General features: G+C 31.7%; 1 protein-coding gene across 3 annotated transcripts in view; it reads left to right on the top strand.

Annotated features, from left to right (window-relative positions):
- Positions 1-20,248, top strand: part of LOC122716058 (metabotropic glutamate receptor 2-like) — a 138,808-nt gene that overhangs the window by 32,576 nt on the left and 85,984 nt on the right. Inside the window, exon 1 of one of the 3 annotated variants that reach the window (XM_043938763.1) lies at positions 1,352-2,255. The exons of 1 other annotated variant lie outside the window; for it this stretch is intronic. In XM_043938763.1, the coding sequence (XP_043794698.1) occupies positions 1,673-2,255 (583 nt within the window). In that variant the 5' untranslated portion in view covers positions 1,352-1,672. Of the gene's footprint in view, positions 1-1,351; positions 2,256-8,101; positions 8,158-20,248 lie in introns of those variants that run through there. One more of the 3 variants, XM_043938764.1, reaches the window with a different exon arrangement.

Genomic DNA, 20,248 nt, shown 5'->3' with positions numbered 1-20,248 from the left:
CGCAGATTCATTCGTAATTGTACGAGCAACATATTTAGAATGAGAAAATTTAATTCGAATTTGACGATACACACAATTTTCTCATCTTTTAATATTTTCAAAAATTTATGTATTTGAATGAACAAAAAAATATATAGAGAATTGTTATATAGAGCTTTGTTAAAGAGGATTATTCGTACTTTTCGTACTAAAAAATTAAAAAATCTATACGGGAAAAGTACATTCCGAATTTATGTTTCATTATTTTTTTTTTTTTTTAATATTTGTATTGGAAAAACACTTTTATGTACAATGTAATCGGCTTTCCAAACATTGCCAACAATAGAGTTTTTTCAAACGATTGATAAGAAATCAAATAGAAAAGAATGAATATTTGCCTTGTATTAATGTATAAATAAAAATATATATGTAACTTGAAGTTTTGTGTACAAAGCTATAGAGTTATCTAATAGAAGAAACCAATAGAATTTTGACTGATTTTTTTACTCGAAAAATCGAAATCAACAATAAACAATTGGGAATAAAAATAACGCTTGAGAAAATTTGATCGAACGAATCTAAAAATTCCTGGAATAAATATACTTCAAACTTCTATAAGGATGTTTAAGAAGATAAATTAATATTTAGAGAGAGAGAGAGAGAGAGAGTAAGAAAACGGATAATTAACCGGTTGAATTCGTAAATTAAAAATTTGTTCAACAAATTTATTCAATTCTGTACAAAATGGCCCGATTAAATAAAAGAATTTTAAACAAATTCGATACATTCATACGTAAATTATTGTAGAAAATTGAAAAGCAGGAAATTTAACAATAGGAATTGCACACGCGTCAACTGATGAGAAATTCAAGCTGCTGATTTCGCTGATAATCGCGAAACTACAAATATATTCAATCTCTTCGACGATGATTTGCAATCGTGGAACCTTTTATATCGCATATGAATGACAAAACAAACTTGACACGAGCGCCCCGTTCACGAAATCCGTTCACTAATTTTAATCAAAATTCAATCCAAATGGGCTTTCAATTCATCTTCACGTACGAATCACGTATTTATTATAAACTCATATTTATAATCAGGATAAAAGCTTTCCAAACAATCGAAGATCATAGAATCAATCGGCAAAATATTTTTTCCCTTCTCTCTAACATATTCCTTTCTATATAATAAAAATGATTAATCGGTGAAACTTTAAATTTATCGATAAAATAAATAACCAAAAAGAGAAAAACAGAATAACGAATAACAAAATATTTTCCTTATTTTCACCTAAATGATTAAAAAGGAACGAACGATTACATCGATCCCAAATAAATTCTCTAATAAATTCATCCCTTTCGCTCTTCCCATCTCCGATCGCGAACAATTATCACCGAACTCTCGATCCAACTCTCCCTTCCAAACTGAAACAAATCGAAACTCTCTTCTCCCCCCTCCTCCTCACAACAGACAAGATCACCACGATGCGTGACACGAGCCTGGTGAAAAGAAACCATATATCGCAATTGGACGTAGAATGGCCTACGAGAATTCACTACGAGATTCGGAATCTCGTTAAGGGGCAAGCCGCGTTAACGGTGATCTGAATTCGACCAAGCTTATCGATACGTGTCGCCGGCCAACCGCGGCCATTCAACCATCCATCCCAACCAATCACAACTATGAAGTCATGAAGCTTCTGCTGCTCGTCCTGCTCGGTTGCACGTGCTCGGCCCATTTCGCCCAGCCAGGCGAAGACGATTACAGCTTCGATGAGATTCGATGGAACGGCGACGATTACGAGTTGGTCGATCACGAGGGCGAATCACGAGAATTGACGAATCTCGTCGAGATTTTTGATCGTGGAGGAAGGATCGGGAGTTACGATGATCGAATCCGTGCACGAGAACCCGTGTACCCCTTTCTACGATTCGAGAACCCGGAAACCCATCATCTGATTCGCCACGGCCGTCGGCAATTCAGATCCATGGATTCGAACCGGGAGCAAATGTCTTGGCCTGTGAAGAAGGAGGCGGTGGTCGAGGGCGATCTCGTGTTGGGCGGTTTAATGATGGTGCACGAGAGGCAGGACAGGTTAACGTGCGGGCCGGTGATGCCGCAGGGCGGGGTGCAGGCGTTGGAGGCGATGCTCTACACGTTGGATAAGCTGAACACGCAGGATATCGTGCCGGGTGTGAGAATCGGCGCTCACATCCTCGACGATTGCGACAACGACACGTACGGGCTCGAGATGTCGGTGGATTTTATAAAAGGTGAGTGAGTGGGCGAGCAGATTCTTTTCCATTCGCATTTCGTGTTGTTTCGCGATTTTGGACGCGATTTTTTCAGGATTATGATAATTAATATCATATATGATGTTGAATTTTGAGATAATGTTTTATATTTTGGATGTATAGGAAATTATTACGATAATTGATGTTAGATTTCGTGGAAGTAACGATTTTTAATCTTTTTAATCGTATTTAGAGGTTTGCACACTGAAAATTGATCAATTCGTGTTAATTATTTCGTCAATTATTATTGCTTTAATGATGACATGTGAAATTGACAATTTTTATAATAACGATATAATATGATGATTAATATCAAATAGTTATCCAGTCATAAGAATTTCCAGTTTAATAAAACAGAATATAAAATATTCCGGCTCTTCTTATTCTTTGCTATCATTCGATCGAATATATTTGGCTTTCAGAAAAATTAGAGCGACATTCAAACAATCTTCACGGTTCGAGTGATCATAATCTCGCGCCTTAACGAGAAAGAATACACGACGAAGCCACGGTGTCGATTTCTTTTAATTTTTCGTTTATCCCATTCCTCTTACATCTCTATAATAAATCGATAATAAGAGAGGATAGAATCCACCTCCAGCAAAAGGATACTCTCTTTTATCTGTGATAGAAGATCTTTATAATTACAGCCATCTGTAAAGTATAAGTTTCGAGAAATCTCCATTCACGAAACTTGCAGATATCGATGCATCGAAAAAACCGAAAGATGAAAGAGGAATATAGGAATTCGTAGTTTCTATATACCTACATCTTCCATCTCGAATCTTTTCTATTGCTTGGGTAATATTGGGGAGTAGAAACAAAATATTGACAAAGAACAATGGGACCAGCGAAATCATAGGAAGATGAAAAGTATCGCGCTGTTCAAAAATGAAAATTATTTTTCTTTGAAGATATATTATACAAAAAAAAACGGAGAAAAATATTGAGCAACGAGAAACTTCATTTTTCAAACTCGAGCAGTTCCTTTGAAAAATTAATTATTTTAATGTGAATTCAATTATTGTAAAGGAAGAAGTATTTCAAATGTGAAGAATTGTTCTCAAAGGTAGACACGATAATAGAATCGCGAAGCTTGTTATCAACGAACAACCAGATAAATTAACACTGGACAAAATGGAGCCAAGTTTCGACGCTTTTACGATACAATAGAGATAGGGCAATGTTCTAATTAATGTAATTTCCTGTTAAGGAAATGACAATTTCTGCAACTGTCTAAGAATTTCCGTGATACGAAACCTTCCCTGAAAATTCATACTCAACTCGTTATTAATTGCATCTACGAAAATATAAAATCTTCTCAAATAATTTAAAACTTGAAAACTTTTTCCTGACAATTTTATATTTTTAAAATATTTCTTTTGAATCGAATTTTTATCGAATACAGATCGATCCACTCCAAAAAAAAAAAAAACACAGCAGAGCATCGTTTCATCACTCTTCAAAGATAGCACGATAGCAAAAGAGATTGCATCATTCATCACGCGATCTATCAAATTTTAAAGATCGTTGAAAACGTAGCGAGAGAAGAATTCGTTCTTCGATCGCTCGATTAATAATCATCATCAATTAACTTGATTGAAACCTCGTAATAAGATAGAAAAAAAAAAAAAGACGATTCGTCGAAGGAGAATCAAAAGTCGACGAAAATCGTGGAATTTGAATCCACTCGTCGGTATAATTATCATTAAGACTTAAATGGATTGAATGAATGAACGAATGAACATAGGAAATTCGATTAATGGGCACAAAAGACGAGCGCGGACGATGAAAGGGAAAATTGCTTACTAACGTAATCGGGGTTGCATGTCGACGCCACGTAGCATAAATTATTTGCACATTTTCCCAGGCCTTCGACCGTTCCCGTCATTCGCCTCTATTATCAGGTGAACTGATGAGCTGTAATAACGATGTCAAACTGACCATCATACGACAATAGATAATTATTTATAGGCCTGTCGGATGGGCCGCTTGATTTATTTCGAAACAATATGTATCAATACGTGTAATGGATGGCCGAAAATTCGGCGAAATATGATAAGAGGCTAAATTACGAGGAAGCTTTCGTTGTGTGTATGTAATTATATACGGTTATACGTGGAATTTTGGGATGAATAAATATTCAAAGTAGAAGAGAAACTTAACAATTTTTCAAAAAAAAAAAATGAATTGTAAATAAATATGAAATTTGAAAAATCAATTTTGCATATTTTAAAATAATAACAATGACAATAATAACAATTTTCCAGAAAGAGATATTGTAGATTATTATATGTCGATTTTTATAGATGAGATTTCTTTTATAAATTAAAAGAAATTGCAATACAATTACGACCCTACAATTGTAGATCATCCACAAAATGGAACGTTTACTTCTTTTATGTCGTTATTCTCTTATTAATTTTTATTTTTTACATTGCAACGAATCGATTTCCAATGAAAAAGATTAAGAGTAACGATACCGAATGCTGCTTATGAATACACTTTGAATGGAATATTGCATCGCTCGAGTAGGCAATAACGAGTATTTATTTGTTAGCACGATAATGCTACTTTTACGTATTCCGTTGAATATTCGTGAAAGCGTTCGAATGAAACCTGCCTTGATCCGATATTTGATGATATAAAAAAAGAAAATAAAAGAATAAAAATGACGAGCTCGTAATTACATCACGCGGATTATTTTTAAATGAGGTAAAGAAATTAATTAGCTGCTCTTTCTCAACCGTGCATGAAAAATAAATCATACCTTTTTACACGAAAGTATGTAATTAAATGACAACAAAAGTTTATTTATTTGTAATTTATCCTTTTGACAGAATTTTTCAAGTCCTCATTATGTATCCGCTCATTGTTCGCCAAACAAATGGATGGATAAATCGCTAAAGACTTAATTAATTCCTGATTAAAAGTCTGTCGAAACTTACTAAATTGACGATCAATTAAATTGTCATCAATCCTGACAAGTAAATAAATAATTAAGTTTCAAGTGATTCTGATTGTAACACACCATATATTTATTATTTTTTATTCTTTTAAATTGTAATTAACTTTTTCACTGACAGATAAGTAGAATATGACTGTCGTGATCAGACGAATATATATGATCATTGTTGTTAAACAAGTAGAATAACCGTGTAATTTATTATGATTTTTTCAATCAGACTATCTTTACTTAACTATAAATTTAAGAATTCATTATGCGCTTGTGATTCTATTTAAATTTAAATTCTAATTAAACTTTTAGAAATTCTAAATCGACTTTATCGATAGGGTAAAAACAATTCAAAAAAAATCTCATTTGCATTTAACACAACACTCCCCTTGAATTAAAGTTTTGAAATCGATTCACATTCGAAGCTGCTGTATCTTTTGATTGAAATGAGAATTCCTGATAAACTTCGAGCATTGAATCAAGTTTCATACTCGATATATCGTATAAAAATAAGTTCTTCTTATGAATATTCCGTTTATCTTAGCTCTGTTCAAATTAATGCACGACAGATGTTGAATATTTAAATGACACATCTTCCTGTGTCAACAGAAGTTGAAATTTTTTGTATATAGATTTTTGTAAAACTTTTTTTACGTGAAATAACGATGACGATTTATCGAAAACCAAAATTTATTTCCATTTGTCATTTATCCTTTCTTATTTTCAAAATTCGAATTAATAAATTTAACGAATTGAAAAATATCGAGAAAATTTCCCTTTTATGGGAATTTTTTATTGAAATAAAATTAAAACGTTTGAGAAGGGAAGGAAGATAACACAATCGATCAACAGAAATAATACTCTTTCGTTTCACAAAGAAAATGTGTAAATGATTGACAATCTCTTTTATGCTTTTATCGTATGGACGATGACGATAAAAACAATTTTAACGAATCACGAATCGTCAGCAACATTGCATTTCAATTCATAAAATATCAGCAACATAGAATTATATTTTCATTATTTTAATGAAACGAATCAATTTGGTTATTATTTCAATCGTTTCAATTAATCCATCCATAAACCGATTTTCACCGTTGTTGTTCGTCAAAATACCACGGAAGGTCAATAGAACTTTTTTTCTTTTAATCGATATAACAAAAATGGGTGGAAAATATAATTTTTTTCAATTAAAAAAGTCGCAATTATTTCGTTTTCGCGATGCGTTTCATCGCAAAGATATGGAATTTCTAAAAAAAATATATCAAAGACTAAGCGAATAATATTACACATTTTTCGATAGGAAAATAGAAAATATTCATAGATGTCAAACGTGGCAAAAAAAAAGAGAAAAAAAAATAGAAAATCTCGTGAAAAAACCGATAGATAACGATTAATCACGATTTCATCGTTCTCGACCAGCTATTAAAATTCTAAACGCGGTGACATGAAGCATTCTGCCATTTCGCACCGTATCCATCCCCTTTTCATTCCCTCTCCCCCCCAAAACGCTCGAAAAAATTCTTTATCGTCTCTCCTATTTCCTTTCGTATAGAACAAATTCATCGTGTCGTTAATTCATCGAACGCTCGTTGAATTTCACAATAATGGGCTATTTCTGAAATTCGATATAATTTCAATCTCGATTCGAGTGAAATTATCTTGTGGACCGTTATAATTTTTGCACGATAAAAATCGATGATTAATTATTATTCCGATTAATTGTCGATATTTGCATATTAATATTGATAGAATTTTTTATTTTTTTATATAATAATATTGTATTAATTATTTCACTGATTTTAAATTAATCACTTGAGATGATAAATTTGATAAATTTCGTTTCCAACAACAACAGGTTGGAATATAAAGTATAAATAAAAGATGCTTGATCAAGTTCAAGATTAAAGTTTATGAAAGTATCGAATGATTAACTGGGATATCAGATTGCGAACGAATAAAAATCTTTCTCGAAAAGATTTCTTTAAAATAAAATAGACTTTTCTACTTCTCGTTTCGTTCGTGTTCGAGTACATTAGTGAAGCTTTTAGTGAAATTATTGGAACAAAGAATATTAAAATAAGCTTTCGGCCAAATGTTATATCCGTATCAATGCAGGATCGAAGTTATCTTGTAACAATTTTTTTAAAGCTTATAATAGATATAGATACAAATATTTCCAATTATTCAATAATTTTTTCTTTGACACAATTGATACACGATAAAACTTATTTTTTATAGAATTCTCTATTTCGAAATTGAATGAAAACGGAATTTGCATAGAGCACCTTTTTTTTTTCAAAAAAATCATCGATCAATTTAATACGATCATCGAAAGAGGAATATTTTTTCACACTGTCAAATATTTATTCGTCAAAAGTATAATCTATATCTTTTCGATTATTCTTGATACTGAACGAAAATTAAAAACATAAACTAATTCTATGCAAATACGTTAAATATTTAATCAAACTTAAATTCAAATTAAAAATTATTTTCGAATAGATATATAATATTATCATAAAAGTTTCATAGTTGCGAATAAATGTAAAATTATTCCCTATTCCCTATATTTCATAATTTTCACAAATGAAGATAAAGACGTATTTTCATAATTCTTCAAATACTGTAATCCTCGATAAAAAAAAAAAAAAAAAGAAAAGTATCACGAAATCTAAGTTTATCACCAATTCGAGTCACGAAACGAGAAGAAACGTTCGTCTGGAAAAGAACAAAAATATTTCCTGTATTTTCCACTCGAAATAAAAGTAGAAAATCTACTTGCAGGGTACAATCTGGTAAAAATTTCTACGACACCGTAGAAACCACATTCACGACCTGCGTGGTAGAACATCTGCGGGATCACGTATGTGTCGGATCGCTCGCCGAGTTGTATCACTGCGAATCCTCGGAAACAAATAACAGGTACAGAGAGAAAGAAAGAGAAAGATAGAGAGAGAGAAAAATAGAAACGCGAAGTAAAAGTTATTCGAACAGTAGGAGGAGAAAAATTTCATTGCCACGCTAAAGTCTTTTCCTCTATGTGTCGTAAAATCTACTGTACTCTCGCTCTCGCCAATTTACTTTTCCTCTATCTTGTTCACCACAGTCTTAAAAATCCTCGCAGGCAATTNCACGCTAAAGTCTTTTCCTCTATGTGTCGTAAAATCTACTGTACTCTCGCTCTCGCCAATTTATTTTTCCTCTATCTTGTTCACCACAGTCTTAAAAATCCTCGCAGGAGAGTTTATTACTTTCCTTCATTCCGTTTGTTTAAGATCTTAATTTGGGAAGGAAATTTTTACCTTTCAATCTTCCGACTATCATCCAAAATTTACCATCATTTTTCAAATTTGTATCTCTATATCAAAATGACTTATTTTGAAATATTATTCGATTAACAGTCGAATAATGAAACAAATTCTAATGATAATAATAATACTCTCAACGAATGACACGTCTTTTTTTTTATGATATTTTAAAATAAAATAATTGTAGCCTTTAAAAATTCATAATTTTCACAAAATACTTAGAATAACAATTAAAATTCAAAATTTTTAAACAAAACTAAACTGAAACGTATTCAATAATCAAATTACCTAACGAACCAACATAAAGGAAAATCAAATAAAAAATAATCGTAAAAAAGATCTCGAGAAAAAGCTATCCTAAATGAAAGGCCATTAAGAGTGAGAAAAAATCGGATCGGCGTCGAAAGAAACGTGAAATTATATTTCGGTGGTCAAGGGAGAACGAAATTAACTAGGGATAAGCCCCTTAACAGAATTCACAGGAGGAACAAAAGTGCTAAGTCAGGTTAATGTTTCGTGGACGACGTGCTCTTGCGTCTGGCTCATCACGAATGTACAAAAGTTACGGACACCGTTCAAACATTATCCCATGGAAAAGAAAGAAGAAATGTACTTACATATAATATATAACGAGATAAATAACTATAGTCACTGAGATTTTATTGAAATGCCAGCGGAGAAAACATCAATATGTCGTGTCTCTCGAAATGAAATGCGAATTATTGGAATTATTGCTTTCTGCCTCGAATTGAAAAAATAACTCGTTCGAACTCGTAGAGAAGGAACGAAGATGCTTTGAAATATTGTACGAAAGTAATTTGCTTCAAGATCAAAACTTTTCTTTGGATTAAATTTCTATCCTGAGTTCCTTTCAATGGAAATAATAAGCTATAACAAACGATGTGACAATTGACACTGTGAAAATAAATTGGTTGATTTTTAAAGATAAAAAGCTCTATTCAAGTAAAACTTTTATAAATTTCTTTCAAATTTTTTTCTATAATATTAAAGAATTTCCATGTTATCTTCTTTCGAAAATTTTATATAATTTATTAATGTCGAATAATATATAAATTGTTTTGTGTAAAACAATACCAATTGCCAATATGAAAATAAAGAATTATTCGATGGAAATTTCTTTAATTATCAAAGTTAATTTTTTGAATTTGGAATAATTTTGAATAAATATTTCGAGCTTCTTGTAAATTATAGCAATACGATAAGCATTTATCTCTAACTCAAACTCTAAAAGTTTCAAATAAAACATTCCTAACATTCCGCCAATAAGAAAAATCGGAAACAATAAAATATTAAAAAACCGCGAGTACATGACATTTTACATGACAAATTTATTGATCATATCCACTTATCGATGTTCATAATTGTATAAACATGTCCAATTATAATTCTGTAATCGTGACTTTTTTCCATACATCAGATTCATATAGATCGTTACAGTCTTATCGTACCTGCAATTTTATAATTTAATTCACCCCCTAAAATTTACAATTTTTAAATTTTTATAATACGAAAAAAGGAAAAATATAAAGAAAATATATAAATTTTTTAGTGAAAAATGCGAACAATGGAAATTTAAATTAACTTGAACTTTTTTAAAATCTTACGTTACTTGCGATTTCTTCTTTTATACATGGATATATTATTCCTTTTTGGTGTCTTTGGTATTTTCTTCCACTTCCTTTGCAAATGCAATCTTCTTTTCTTACGGCATTACGTTTCATTTTTTACCACTAGAATTTCTGTTTTGGTATCTTTTCACTACTACTTTCTTTTCATTGCTAAGATTCTTTTTCCCGCTGTCTTTCCACTACGTTTCCCTTTATCGTTACAATTCCTTTTTTGGTATAGCGTTACGTTGCTTTATTTTTTTTTATTGCTCCTTTTATTTTTCGGTATTTCGGTATTCTTGTACTGCCTTCTTTCATTACTGAAATTACTTTCTCCTTTTAGAATTTATTTTTCTTTGAAATCGTAAAGAGTCCTCTCTCTCTCTCTCTCTCTCTCTCTCTCTCTNAGTCCTCTCTCTCTCTCTCTCTCTCTTTCGACTTTAAAATTTCCCATAAAATTCACTTTGTGTCAAGGTCGCATTCCCCGTATGTGAAAATTTTTCCACAATTTCATTAAAGTATAACGGTACCCAAAGAGGGTATTTTGTCAAACAAAATGCCGTAAAGTAAAATATTTTTTTTCCATTCTTACAGAATAAATAGGGCATATTTGGAACCGGAGAACTATTTAAAAAAAAAGTCTATAAAAATGAAAATTGTCAAGAATAATTATGGAGGAAGGGATCTTAAATAATCATTGACCAATTTTAAATATTGAAATATCGTTGGTTTTAAAATTATACAGAAAAAAATTTCATTGAGTTTAAATATATATTCAAACTCTTATTGTGAATAAAACTTTTAACAATATCACTTTGAAGAGGGTGAAATGAACTTTTAAATTTTTTCTCCTATTTTTTAAATATAAACTTTGTACAAGAAAAAAAGAAGAAAACTTCAAATATTAATTCGTTTTAAAATATCCTTTAAAACTTCAAATAAATAGAATCTTCAAATTTTAACATTCTATCATCCTATACTCTATTCTATCAAAAAATTGTATTCAAATTACCAATAATACTGAGATTTCAAGATTGAACTTCACCCTCTCGATGAAATTATTCTTAATCTTCTCCCTTCCCCCCCAAAAAATTTCTTTGGATTATGCACTGCACCATTATAATTTATCCTTTAATTTTCATCTCGCTCTCATTACGAAGCAACCGAAAACTTTATTCAAAATTGCTGTGCTCGTCATCGAACTACCTGTGCGCGTGGATGCAAAACTGCGAAAGTTTTGACGACAGTTTCGTGCACGAAACTTTCTAACACTGTCAGTGCCAATGAATTGCGCCAGACCACGGATCAAGCCAGTTTTCCACCCTCGTGGCAACGAGGCAACGACGCGTATTTCTCGTCCAGCTGGCAAAACACGCCAAGCGGATATCATACGACTTTTTATCATATTATATGCATATTTATCTTGGAATGAATATATATTGGAAAATGTGATCTCCGCCAATGAATAATTAATATTGAAACTGTGATAACTCGAAAAATTGTTGTTCTTATGCAAATATTGAAGATAAGATTGAGGTTAAATTTACGATATATTTTCGATTGTTAAGCGTCGATTGTTAAGCGTCGCTCGTTTCCTCAGAAAATTTATTACTTTCCTTTGTAATTATTTTCTACCTTTGTTTCTTTCGTTCCTCTATTTATTCATATTTCTTTCATTAATCCTCTTAAAAAATAACATTAAATAAAAATAAAGGAGCGAGAAACGGAACAAAGTAATTAAAGAGATAGAGATATCTTTGTAAAATTTGTACAGAGTTTTTGTTAATTTTGTATACAGTTTTATGTAATATACACGAGAGTTTTTTTTTTAATAAAAATATTTTCGATCGAATTGTCTCTTCATTGTGCTCACAAATACACAGCTTCTTCGACACAGACTGTATCTTAAAATATATAATATACAAAACCCAGTCAAAGAGGATTTACGCAATTTCTTTCGCCTGTTTCATACTCCGTGTTCAGAATATTTCATACAAATGTGGAAGTCTCCATCCGATATTCCACTCACTGCTCATTTCGAAACGTTGTGTTTTGCGGATATATTTATCCGCAAATAAATTAAAATTAAAAAAGAACAAAGGGAAAGAAAAAGAAAAAAATGTTTAAAAAACGCGAAAAAGAGAAATATATATCGGAGAATCTCTACGATTGCACTTTCATCAGTGAAATTCGCGGTATCAGCAGCCGTGAAAATTATTGACAACGATAATTGGATCGGCAGCCAAGCAAAAGCATTTACGAATTTGTGTGTACGTGCGCGCGTGCGCACATGTGTATGTGTGTATGTGTTCTGTCGATATTCCTGTTAAATTGGAATTTCTTTCGTCAGAACTGCAATATCCCGTCATGCATATTGCGTTAAATCGAACCCAATAATCGATAGCTTAAGAGTACACGAAAATTGCGTATGATAAACGTTAATTTGCACAAAAATCTATTGAATTCTTACAATGAAATCGTAAAACATAGATAAAATGGATCTAACGTTCAATGGAAGTTAAATGATAGTAAAAGTTGGATATGTAGGATCAGCAGGTTGGATCCAATCAACCTGTGATGTGAAATTTGAAATAAATGAACTAGGTAAAATATCGATAATTCGATAATATCTAATAATCATCTGATATGCACAATCGACAATTACTGCATAATCAATAATTACTGATATGCATAATCGATAATTATTATATCTTAATCTTTAACTTATACATATAGTTTTTTATTTTTACTAATAAATTGTTTCACAGATAATTCTAACAGGAGAAATTAAAAGTTAAGGATGATTGTATAAATTTTATATTCTAAATTTTTATCTTATACAATTATTAGAAATTTTCAAAAAATTTTTACAATAATATTTCGTAATTTCCTAAATGTAATTTAATAAACCGAAATCTTTAGCATGCCAAAATATCGAGATTTTACCGTACGTTCAATAATTGCTCGACTTTTACGATGACGTGGAATCAAATTCATCGACTATTCTCGAGGATCGTCAATTTTGTATGAAAAAAAGAAAAAAAAAAAAGGAAAAAAGAAAGAAAAATTTGAGACAATTTGGATTCGTAAGTTCGGATTTGTACGTAAAGATGAGAATGGTCACGGGTACTTGATCCCTTTTTTCATTGAGACGATCGTTGCAACCTCTTGGATGGATATTTGATCGCATAAATTTCGCCGACCTACATTAAACCTGGTGAAAGAGATGAATATCGAGGAACGAAAAGATGGCGAATTGATGGTGACAAATGGCTGGGTGTGCGCCCAGTTACGTTTCTATTGGAAAGCCGGTGAAAAGTCCGGACAAATATTAGGAGGCACTCGGTTAGAAAGAGGGAATTACCGACGAAAAGACGAATTGGTGTCGCGAGATTTACGAGCAAGTAACGTGGAAATATTTTTCAAACCTTGTTTTTTTAAAACCCGCAAACATTTTTCGATATATCTCTGGCTGTAGAGGATTTTTTTATATTTTAATCTGTTTTATCCGTTGAATTTTCTATGAAAATAAAGAATTAACGAAGAGAACTTTTCATGAAAATAATAATAATAATAATCTCTCTCTCTCTCTCTCTCTCTCTCGAAAACTTTTAATTNTCTCTCTCTCTCTCTCTTTCTCTCTCTCTCTCTCTCTCTCTTTCTCTCTCTCTCTTTCTCTCTCTCGAAAACTTTTAATTTATTTAATTATTCAAATATAAAAAAAATAATACGTAACAAATATATGTAAAAAAAAAATAAAAATACTAAAAGAATAACAAATGTTCTCCATAAATAATAATATAATCTTCAGACGAAGGATTATGATTATTTTTATCTACTTAAAAAAGGAATGCTTGGCAAGGGAGGAGAAATTTTTTTAAATTTCTCCCAGGATGCATAATTCACAAACTAAAACTCTTTAAAAGGAACTGAAAAAAAGAAAAAAATAAATAAATAATGCGAGATGTTAAATTACCTTAAACCTTCATTTTCTTTGAAAAAAATCCTCTTGAATAATTCAACAATGGCTGAAAAATGAAACGCTTAAGAGCACGTACGATGTACAAAGAATAACGAGATTAATAAAAAAATTAAAGTAATTAACCACTGACACATATTAATTATGAATAAAACAGAACGAATCTTCGTCCATTTTTTTTTTTTTTTTTTTTTTTTTTACTTTGAAACTGAATGTCTATGTTCCAAAAGTATATGTATATAAAAATATTTTTATTTCAAGAAATGACTTTACGATTTTTAATCGATATTATCATTGGTTTAAAATCAATGAAAAAATAATGAAACAGATATTCTATAACTTTGTCGGTGGTTTATACTGCGTGTTCAAAATCAAGATATAGATATTACAAAAGCTCGAAGAATCGTTCTATATCTAAATATTTCATGAAAAAGATAAAACAAAAATCTTCGAAATCCTTGAGAAATCCTCGATCTCAACTTGAGTTTCAATGCTTTTTTATATATATATCTTGAATATTGTAGAAAATCGATGTGAATTCGTCCAAATTCAATTTATAATAAAATACGAGAATATTTCCAATATTTATATATTTGAAACATTTCTATCTATAATTTAATAGTTGTACAGCGATCTATATACAACGATGAGTGGAAAAATTAAATATTATACATCCATTGTGTCATAATATAAATTCAAATATTTCTAATATTTACACATTTCGTAAATATTTTTATTATCGGTTAAATTGTTAATCGGTTAAAACATCCATTTTGGCTTTAATATTTTAAAAAAAAAAAAAAGTGATTTAAAATTCACGGTACAAATTTTTCCAATTTACAAGCCAGAAAGAGATTTCATTAAATCTCACGATAATTATCGGTAAATCCAACAAAAATTGTTGGCAAGCATTGCGAAGAATTTCTCTGGACAAATAGAAAGCGGCGATTCGGCGAGTGGTAAAGGGGAGAAGCGTGAAAAATTCGGCATTCTTGAGATTCCAATCACCGAGAAAAGCTGAATCTCGAGAAGGAGAGAAAAGGGCGTTGCAAAGGTTCAATCATTCCTCTTAAGAAATGATGAAAGAAGAAGAAAGAGGGATCGATTCGTATCGGTTAAGATTTCGTTTTATCACATATAACTTGGGTGGAAAGGATCGAATGCGTGAATGAATTCCACGCGCGATCCATTATCGCATAGCCCTTCGAATGGATTCCATATGTCTGCAATCCACGATATAATCGAGCGGATATTGGCCTACTTCCCTCGATCGTCCTCAAATATTTAATAAAACATTTTCGAGGAGAGATTTCCACTGAGAAATCAAACCCATTTTTCTTTTCCGCAACATGAAAGATTTAAAGATAATCTTCTTTTCTTTTAAATTAAAAATTAAAAATTAAAAATTAAAAATCGAACGATCTATCATCCCTAAATTATCCAAATTGTGCAATCTACGCTACAAGATTTTGTTTAATAAAATTAAAAAATTTAAAAATACAAAATATCTAGGCAATTGAAAATAAACCTGAAGAAAAAGATAAGCCAATTGTTAAAAATATTTGATCAAAAATTGTACTGTAATAATATAATTCATCCTTTCAGAATGATTTCATTAAAATTGACGGGAAAATCTTTTAATTTAAATCAAATCTAAGAAATCAAATAAAAAAAATAAATCAATTACCAAAGACGTTCACCCTTCATTCACCCTTAAATAACGTAACCTAAAAAAAATTCAGAATTTGACAAAAGAAAAAAATCTTCTTCTTTATTCCATTTGATTAATAAAATTTATCCCTTGCCATTTCGTTCTCAACCATTTTTTTTCAAACGAAAAACCAAAAAAATGATTCTTCGAATCCTTTACAATAAACGGTGATCACGAAACAATCGAACTACTAGTTCAAAGGGAAAAGAACACTATAAGACGATACTGGACAGAAGGCTTTCGGGGACGATTTATCAATCCAACCCCCTCGACGACCCTAAAGGGAACCGAGTCGTTCTATCTTCTTTCCGACGTGGAAAAATACGATTAACGAGCTTGGGGACAATTTTACAGTCGAAGGGGTTGTACAAGGTGTCTCTTTTCCTTTTTTTTTTATCCCTCTCCTCTCTTGGAGAGGGATGGAAAATCGGCGACAGATCGGAGGAAGAAGGACGGCTCGATAATTCGCCGATGGCGATACCGTGTATCAACATTGTTCGTTGAATTTCCACGGGCAAAGCATTTGTCTCGCGTAATCGATCGCGTGGAGAAATGATTCAAAACAGGGAAACCTCGAATCCCCTACGGGGGTTGCGTATAGATTCGAGAAGAGGGAAATTGCTCGAGTGTGAATTCCCTGGAAATTTGCTCTACAATACGTCTCTCCTCTCTTCTTTTTTTTAATTTTTTTTTTCTATATATATATATATATAAATTGAACAAAGTGGAATATAAATATTTATAATAAGGAATAAAAAATAAAAGGAATAATTTTGACGTTTCAGAGATTCCATAATTGGTTTATTGGAAGATTAAAGATTTTTAATTGAAGAAATGTGACTGAATTTTTATAATGTACTTGTGAATGCCAGATTAAAGATTTGAAAAATATCTGTATAGATTATTAATTAATATTAATTTATATTGAATTAATTACATGAATATTATGAGACGAAATTTTCATAAATAAGTTACAAGTAATAAATAACTTGTAACAGAAAATTCTGACAAAAGATTCGAAAACTCCTATTATATAATTTCATTAAAAACATATTCTCTTTTTCCCTACAAATTTTTCCAATTTTGTAATACGAGTTCAGAATTTTTAAATATAATTTCCCACCAGAAATCTAATATTATTTTCCTCCAAAATAAAGAGAGATTGGAGAAAATGTAATTGTGAAGAGAAAAAAAAAACTTGGGACAAGATTAATTCCAGTCACTGAATCGAACATTTCCATTCGATCATTCGCGCTTAATTCCTCGATTATTTATTTATTTTTTATTTCCTTTTTGTTTTTTTATTCCTATTCGCCCTACCCTCTCCCGCGATAAAACTAATATACAGAGAACGACAGATTCGTATTCCAACGCAACCCGGATTATCAACAAGTTTATGCATCGTAAACACGAGTTGTATTACATGTCTCTCTAACAACAATGCAATTCCGAAGGATGCATCCTCGAGTTTCCCTTAGCCGCATTACAAATAGACGCTACGTGTTTTCCCAACCCTCTGCTCCCAGGCTACGAATTTATTTAGCGACACATCGTTGCGTCTGTCTCTGTCATCTCCCAAGAAACCTTCCCACGGTTTCTGCCACACACTTCCAAACGTTTCGAGCCACGAGTTCACGTTAAATTCAGTGTGCACGACTTCTCCAATTATTGGTGAACTTGTTTCGAAATCACGTCTCCTCCTTTAACGATTCCCTCCAGATAATTAAGAAATTCGACGATGATGGCGTGACCGATAGAGATTTTCTGTGTTTTGGAGATTTTTAATATTTGAATATTTTTTAACAGATTTCTTCTTTTGTATAAGCGTTTGAGTACGAAGTGTGCAATTTTGGATTTCGTGTTTCTCCAACAGAAAAATTGATATCTAGAACTTTTCTATTTTCCATAATGCAGCGAATTTCGTGTTTCTCCATTCATCGGAAAAATTGATGTCTAGAATTTCTTTTCTATTTTTCATAATGCAGCGAATACATTAAAGATTGTCATCGAGATTGAAGATTCGTAATAATATTTTTAAAAAATCTTTAAAGCCTTCAACGCGATTCAAACAAATATTCCGCATCTTAAAACTAATGATTAATAAAAATCGATTGTCTCGAAACCTTGGGATTGTTTAGTAATACAAAGAACGATGAGGAAGAAATATGGATGGAATGGTCATTCATCACGAAGGCAAATGATAAGGTATCGGGTAGAAGAAACAGATCGGTAGCTGTCTTTTTCATCTTCTCGATGATAAGTGGTATAATTTGATCGTGGACGAATAATGGTATTGTTATCGGGGATAGGAAAAAGCGACGTGATGGCTTTTCTGATAAAAACCACGTTGAAAATTATTGTTCCATTCCATGTTTCTTTATTGTCAAGCGAATTCGATCGACTTAAGTATTTTAAGTACAACTATTACAAGTCAAATGACTATAACTTACATCTTACAGTCGATTCTTACATTGTCACGGGATGAAACGAAACTAAAATTTTTGTTTTGTACTTGTGATCTTCCATGAAAAATTATTATATTACGTTTACGAGTTTATTTCGATCGAACAATTTTTATAATAACAGACTACAACTGTAAGTAGAATATATTGAAATTGATCAGTCCGCTACTTCGACCTTCATTTTACATAAATTACGAAACTCGAAGTAGAAAAGAAATTAATTTTTAAACACAATATAATTCCATATCTTTCGATTCGAAATTACGAGAAGCTGTGTCGAGTAAATTGAAGTAGAATTATCTATCTATACGACATTTCGAGGCTTTCATTAATGGGATTCTCGAGTTCCATTATAAAACAACGTAAAGAACAGAGAGAGAGAGAGAGAGAGAGAGAGAGAGAGAGGAGAGCAACAAGTATCCAAGCTTTGTGAATTTCTGCGCGATAAGGGATTTCGTACGATAAAAAGAAGAACTGCTCGACAAGGGGTGGAAATCAATGGCAAATTCTTTGTTGGAGGATTCAAATTTTTCACCGACCTCCATTATCTCGACAATAAAACGCAATAAAATTGTTTTTACTACACGGGAACTCGGGCATCGTGCAATAGATTCGATTTCGGTGAATCGAATCGAGCCATTGAAAAATGGCGCGAACAATCCCAGGGAGAGAACAGTTTTACTATAAACGTGCATCACAGAGTTTCACCTAACTATTTTCATTGCTCGGGGAAATACGAGATACTACGTTTCTCTTTCACGTGGATCTCCATTTTTATCGGATTCAGATTGCTGAGAAATAATACTTCGTAGCGAATTTCAAGAGGAATCGATCTCGTTCCCAAATATTTTACGGGATAATATTGCGAATGAGATTAAATTTTAAAGAAATTTTCCTTCCAGATCAAAAGATTTATACTGGTAAATAAATAAATAAATGTAAAATAAAGTAATAAATCAATTTTCGCGTAGTGATAACTTTTAACAGAAATTAATTTCACTGGCAATATTTTACAAGATTGATTAAAAAAATATACACCTACCTACGCACAACATTTTTAAAACACTTGCGGATGAATATTTATAAAGATTCTTCGTAGTAACTTTCACAAACAAAAATTGACTTCACTTTGGTAAATATTTTACCAAAATAAAAAAGAAAAAAAAAAACAGAAAAGACCTGAAATAGAATTAAGCTTCGAAAAAAATTGGAATACACATCGTGACAGTACGTTATACGTACTCGTAAAAATTTGAAAAATAATTAAATCTTCTCAAATAAAATATAAACAGGAATATTATTCAACTTTTAGAGAGGGGGAAAAAAAAAGTGTACGCGCCATTTCTCCACCAAACATTATTTCAAACGCGAAACTTGGTGAAAAACTTGCTGTCAGCAACAGTTTAACAAATACTTGGATACTCTCTCTTCAGCATTTCACATCGAGGCACGCATACCGCCCCCAGGAACACGGTACAAATGACGGTTTCCTAGGTCTTTTGGCGTGGCTGTCGTCAGAAAAACGCGTATCCCCGAGGGAATCGAACGTGTTCGAAATGCGGATGGTACGCGAGAAATATGTTGCTCTATATTATGGAAAACTTCGGTAGAGCGTTCTCATTGTTTTGGAAACAATGCTTGCAGAAGAATACCATTTTTTCCCTCGTTCCTTTTTTTCACGAATCACGCTACGACGAGCCCGCGATAAAGCATCGAATCTCTGTATATGTATATATATATATAGAGGATCATTCTTCCTCAACTCGTCGTATTCATCTCTTAGAGAAGAGGATACATAAGAGAGTGAGGATACAATTGGCAATTGGTTGGAAAGAATTTACATCGTTTCATCAATGAAATGGAACGAAAAATATAAAACATTTTTTTTTTCGAAATTCGAACAACGCGGAACAACAAATTTATCG

This window comes from Apis laboriosa, unplaced genomic scaffold (genome assembly GCF_014066325.1).
Source record: "Apis laboriosa isolate Shangri-la unplaced genomic scaffold, ASM1406632v1 scaffold42_cov153, whole genome shotgun sequence".
Taxonomy (NCBI): domain Eukaryota; kingdom Metazoa; phylum Arthropoda; class Insecta; order Hymenoptera; family Apidae; genus Apis; species Apis laboriosa.
The sequence above is the reverse complement of the archived record's forward strand: the minus strand, read 5'-3'. Positions and strand labels throughout refer to the sequence as shown.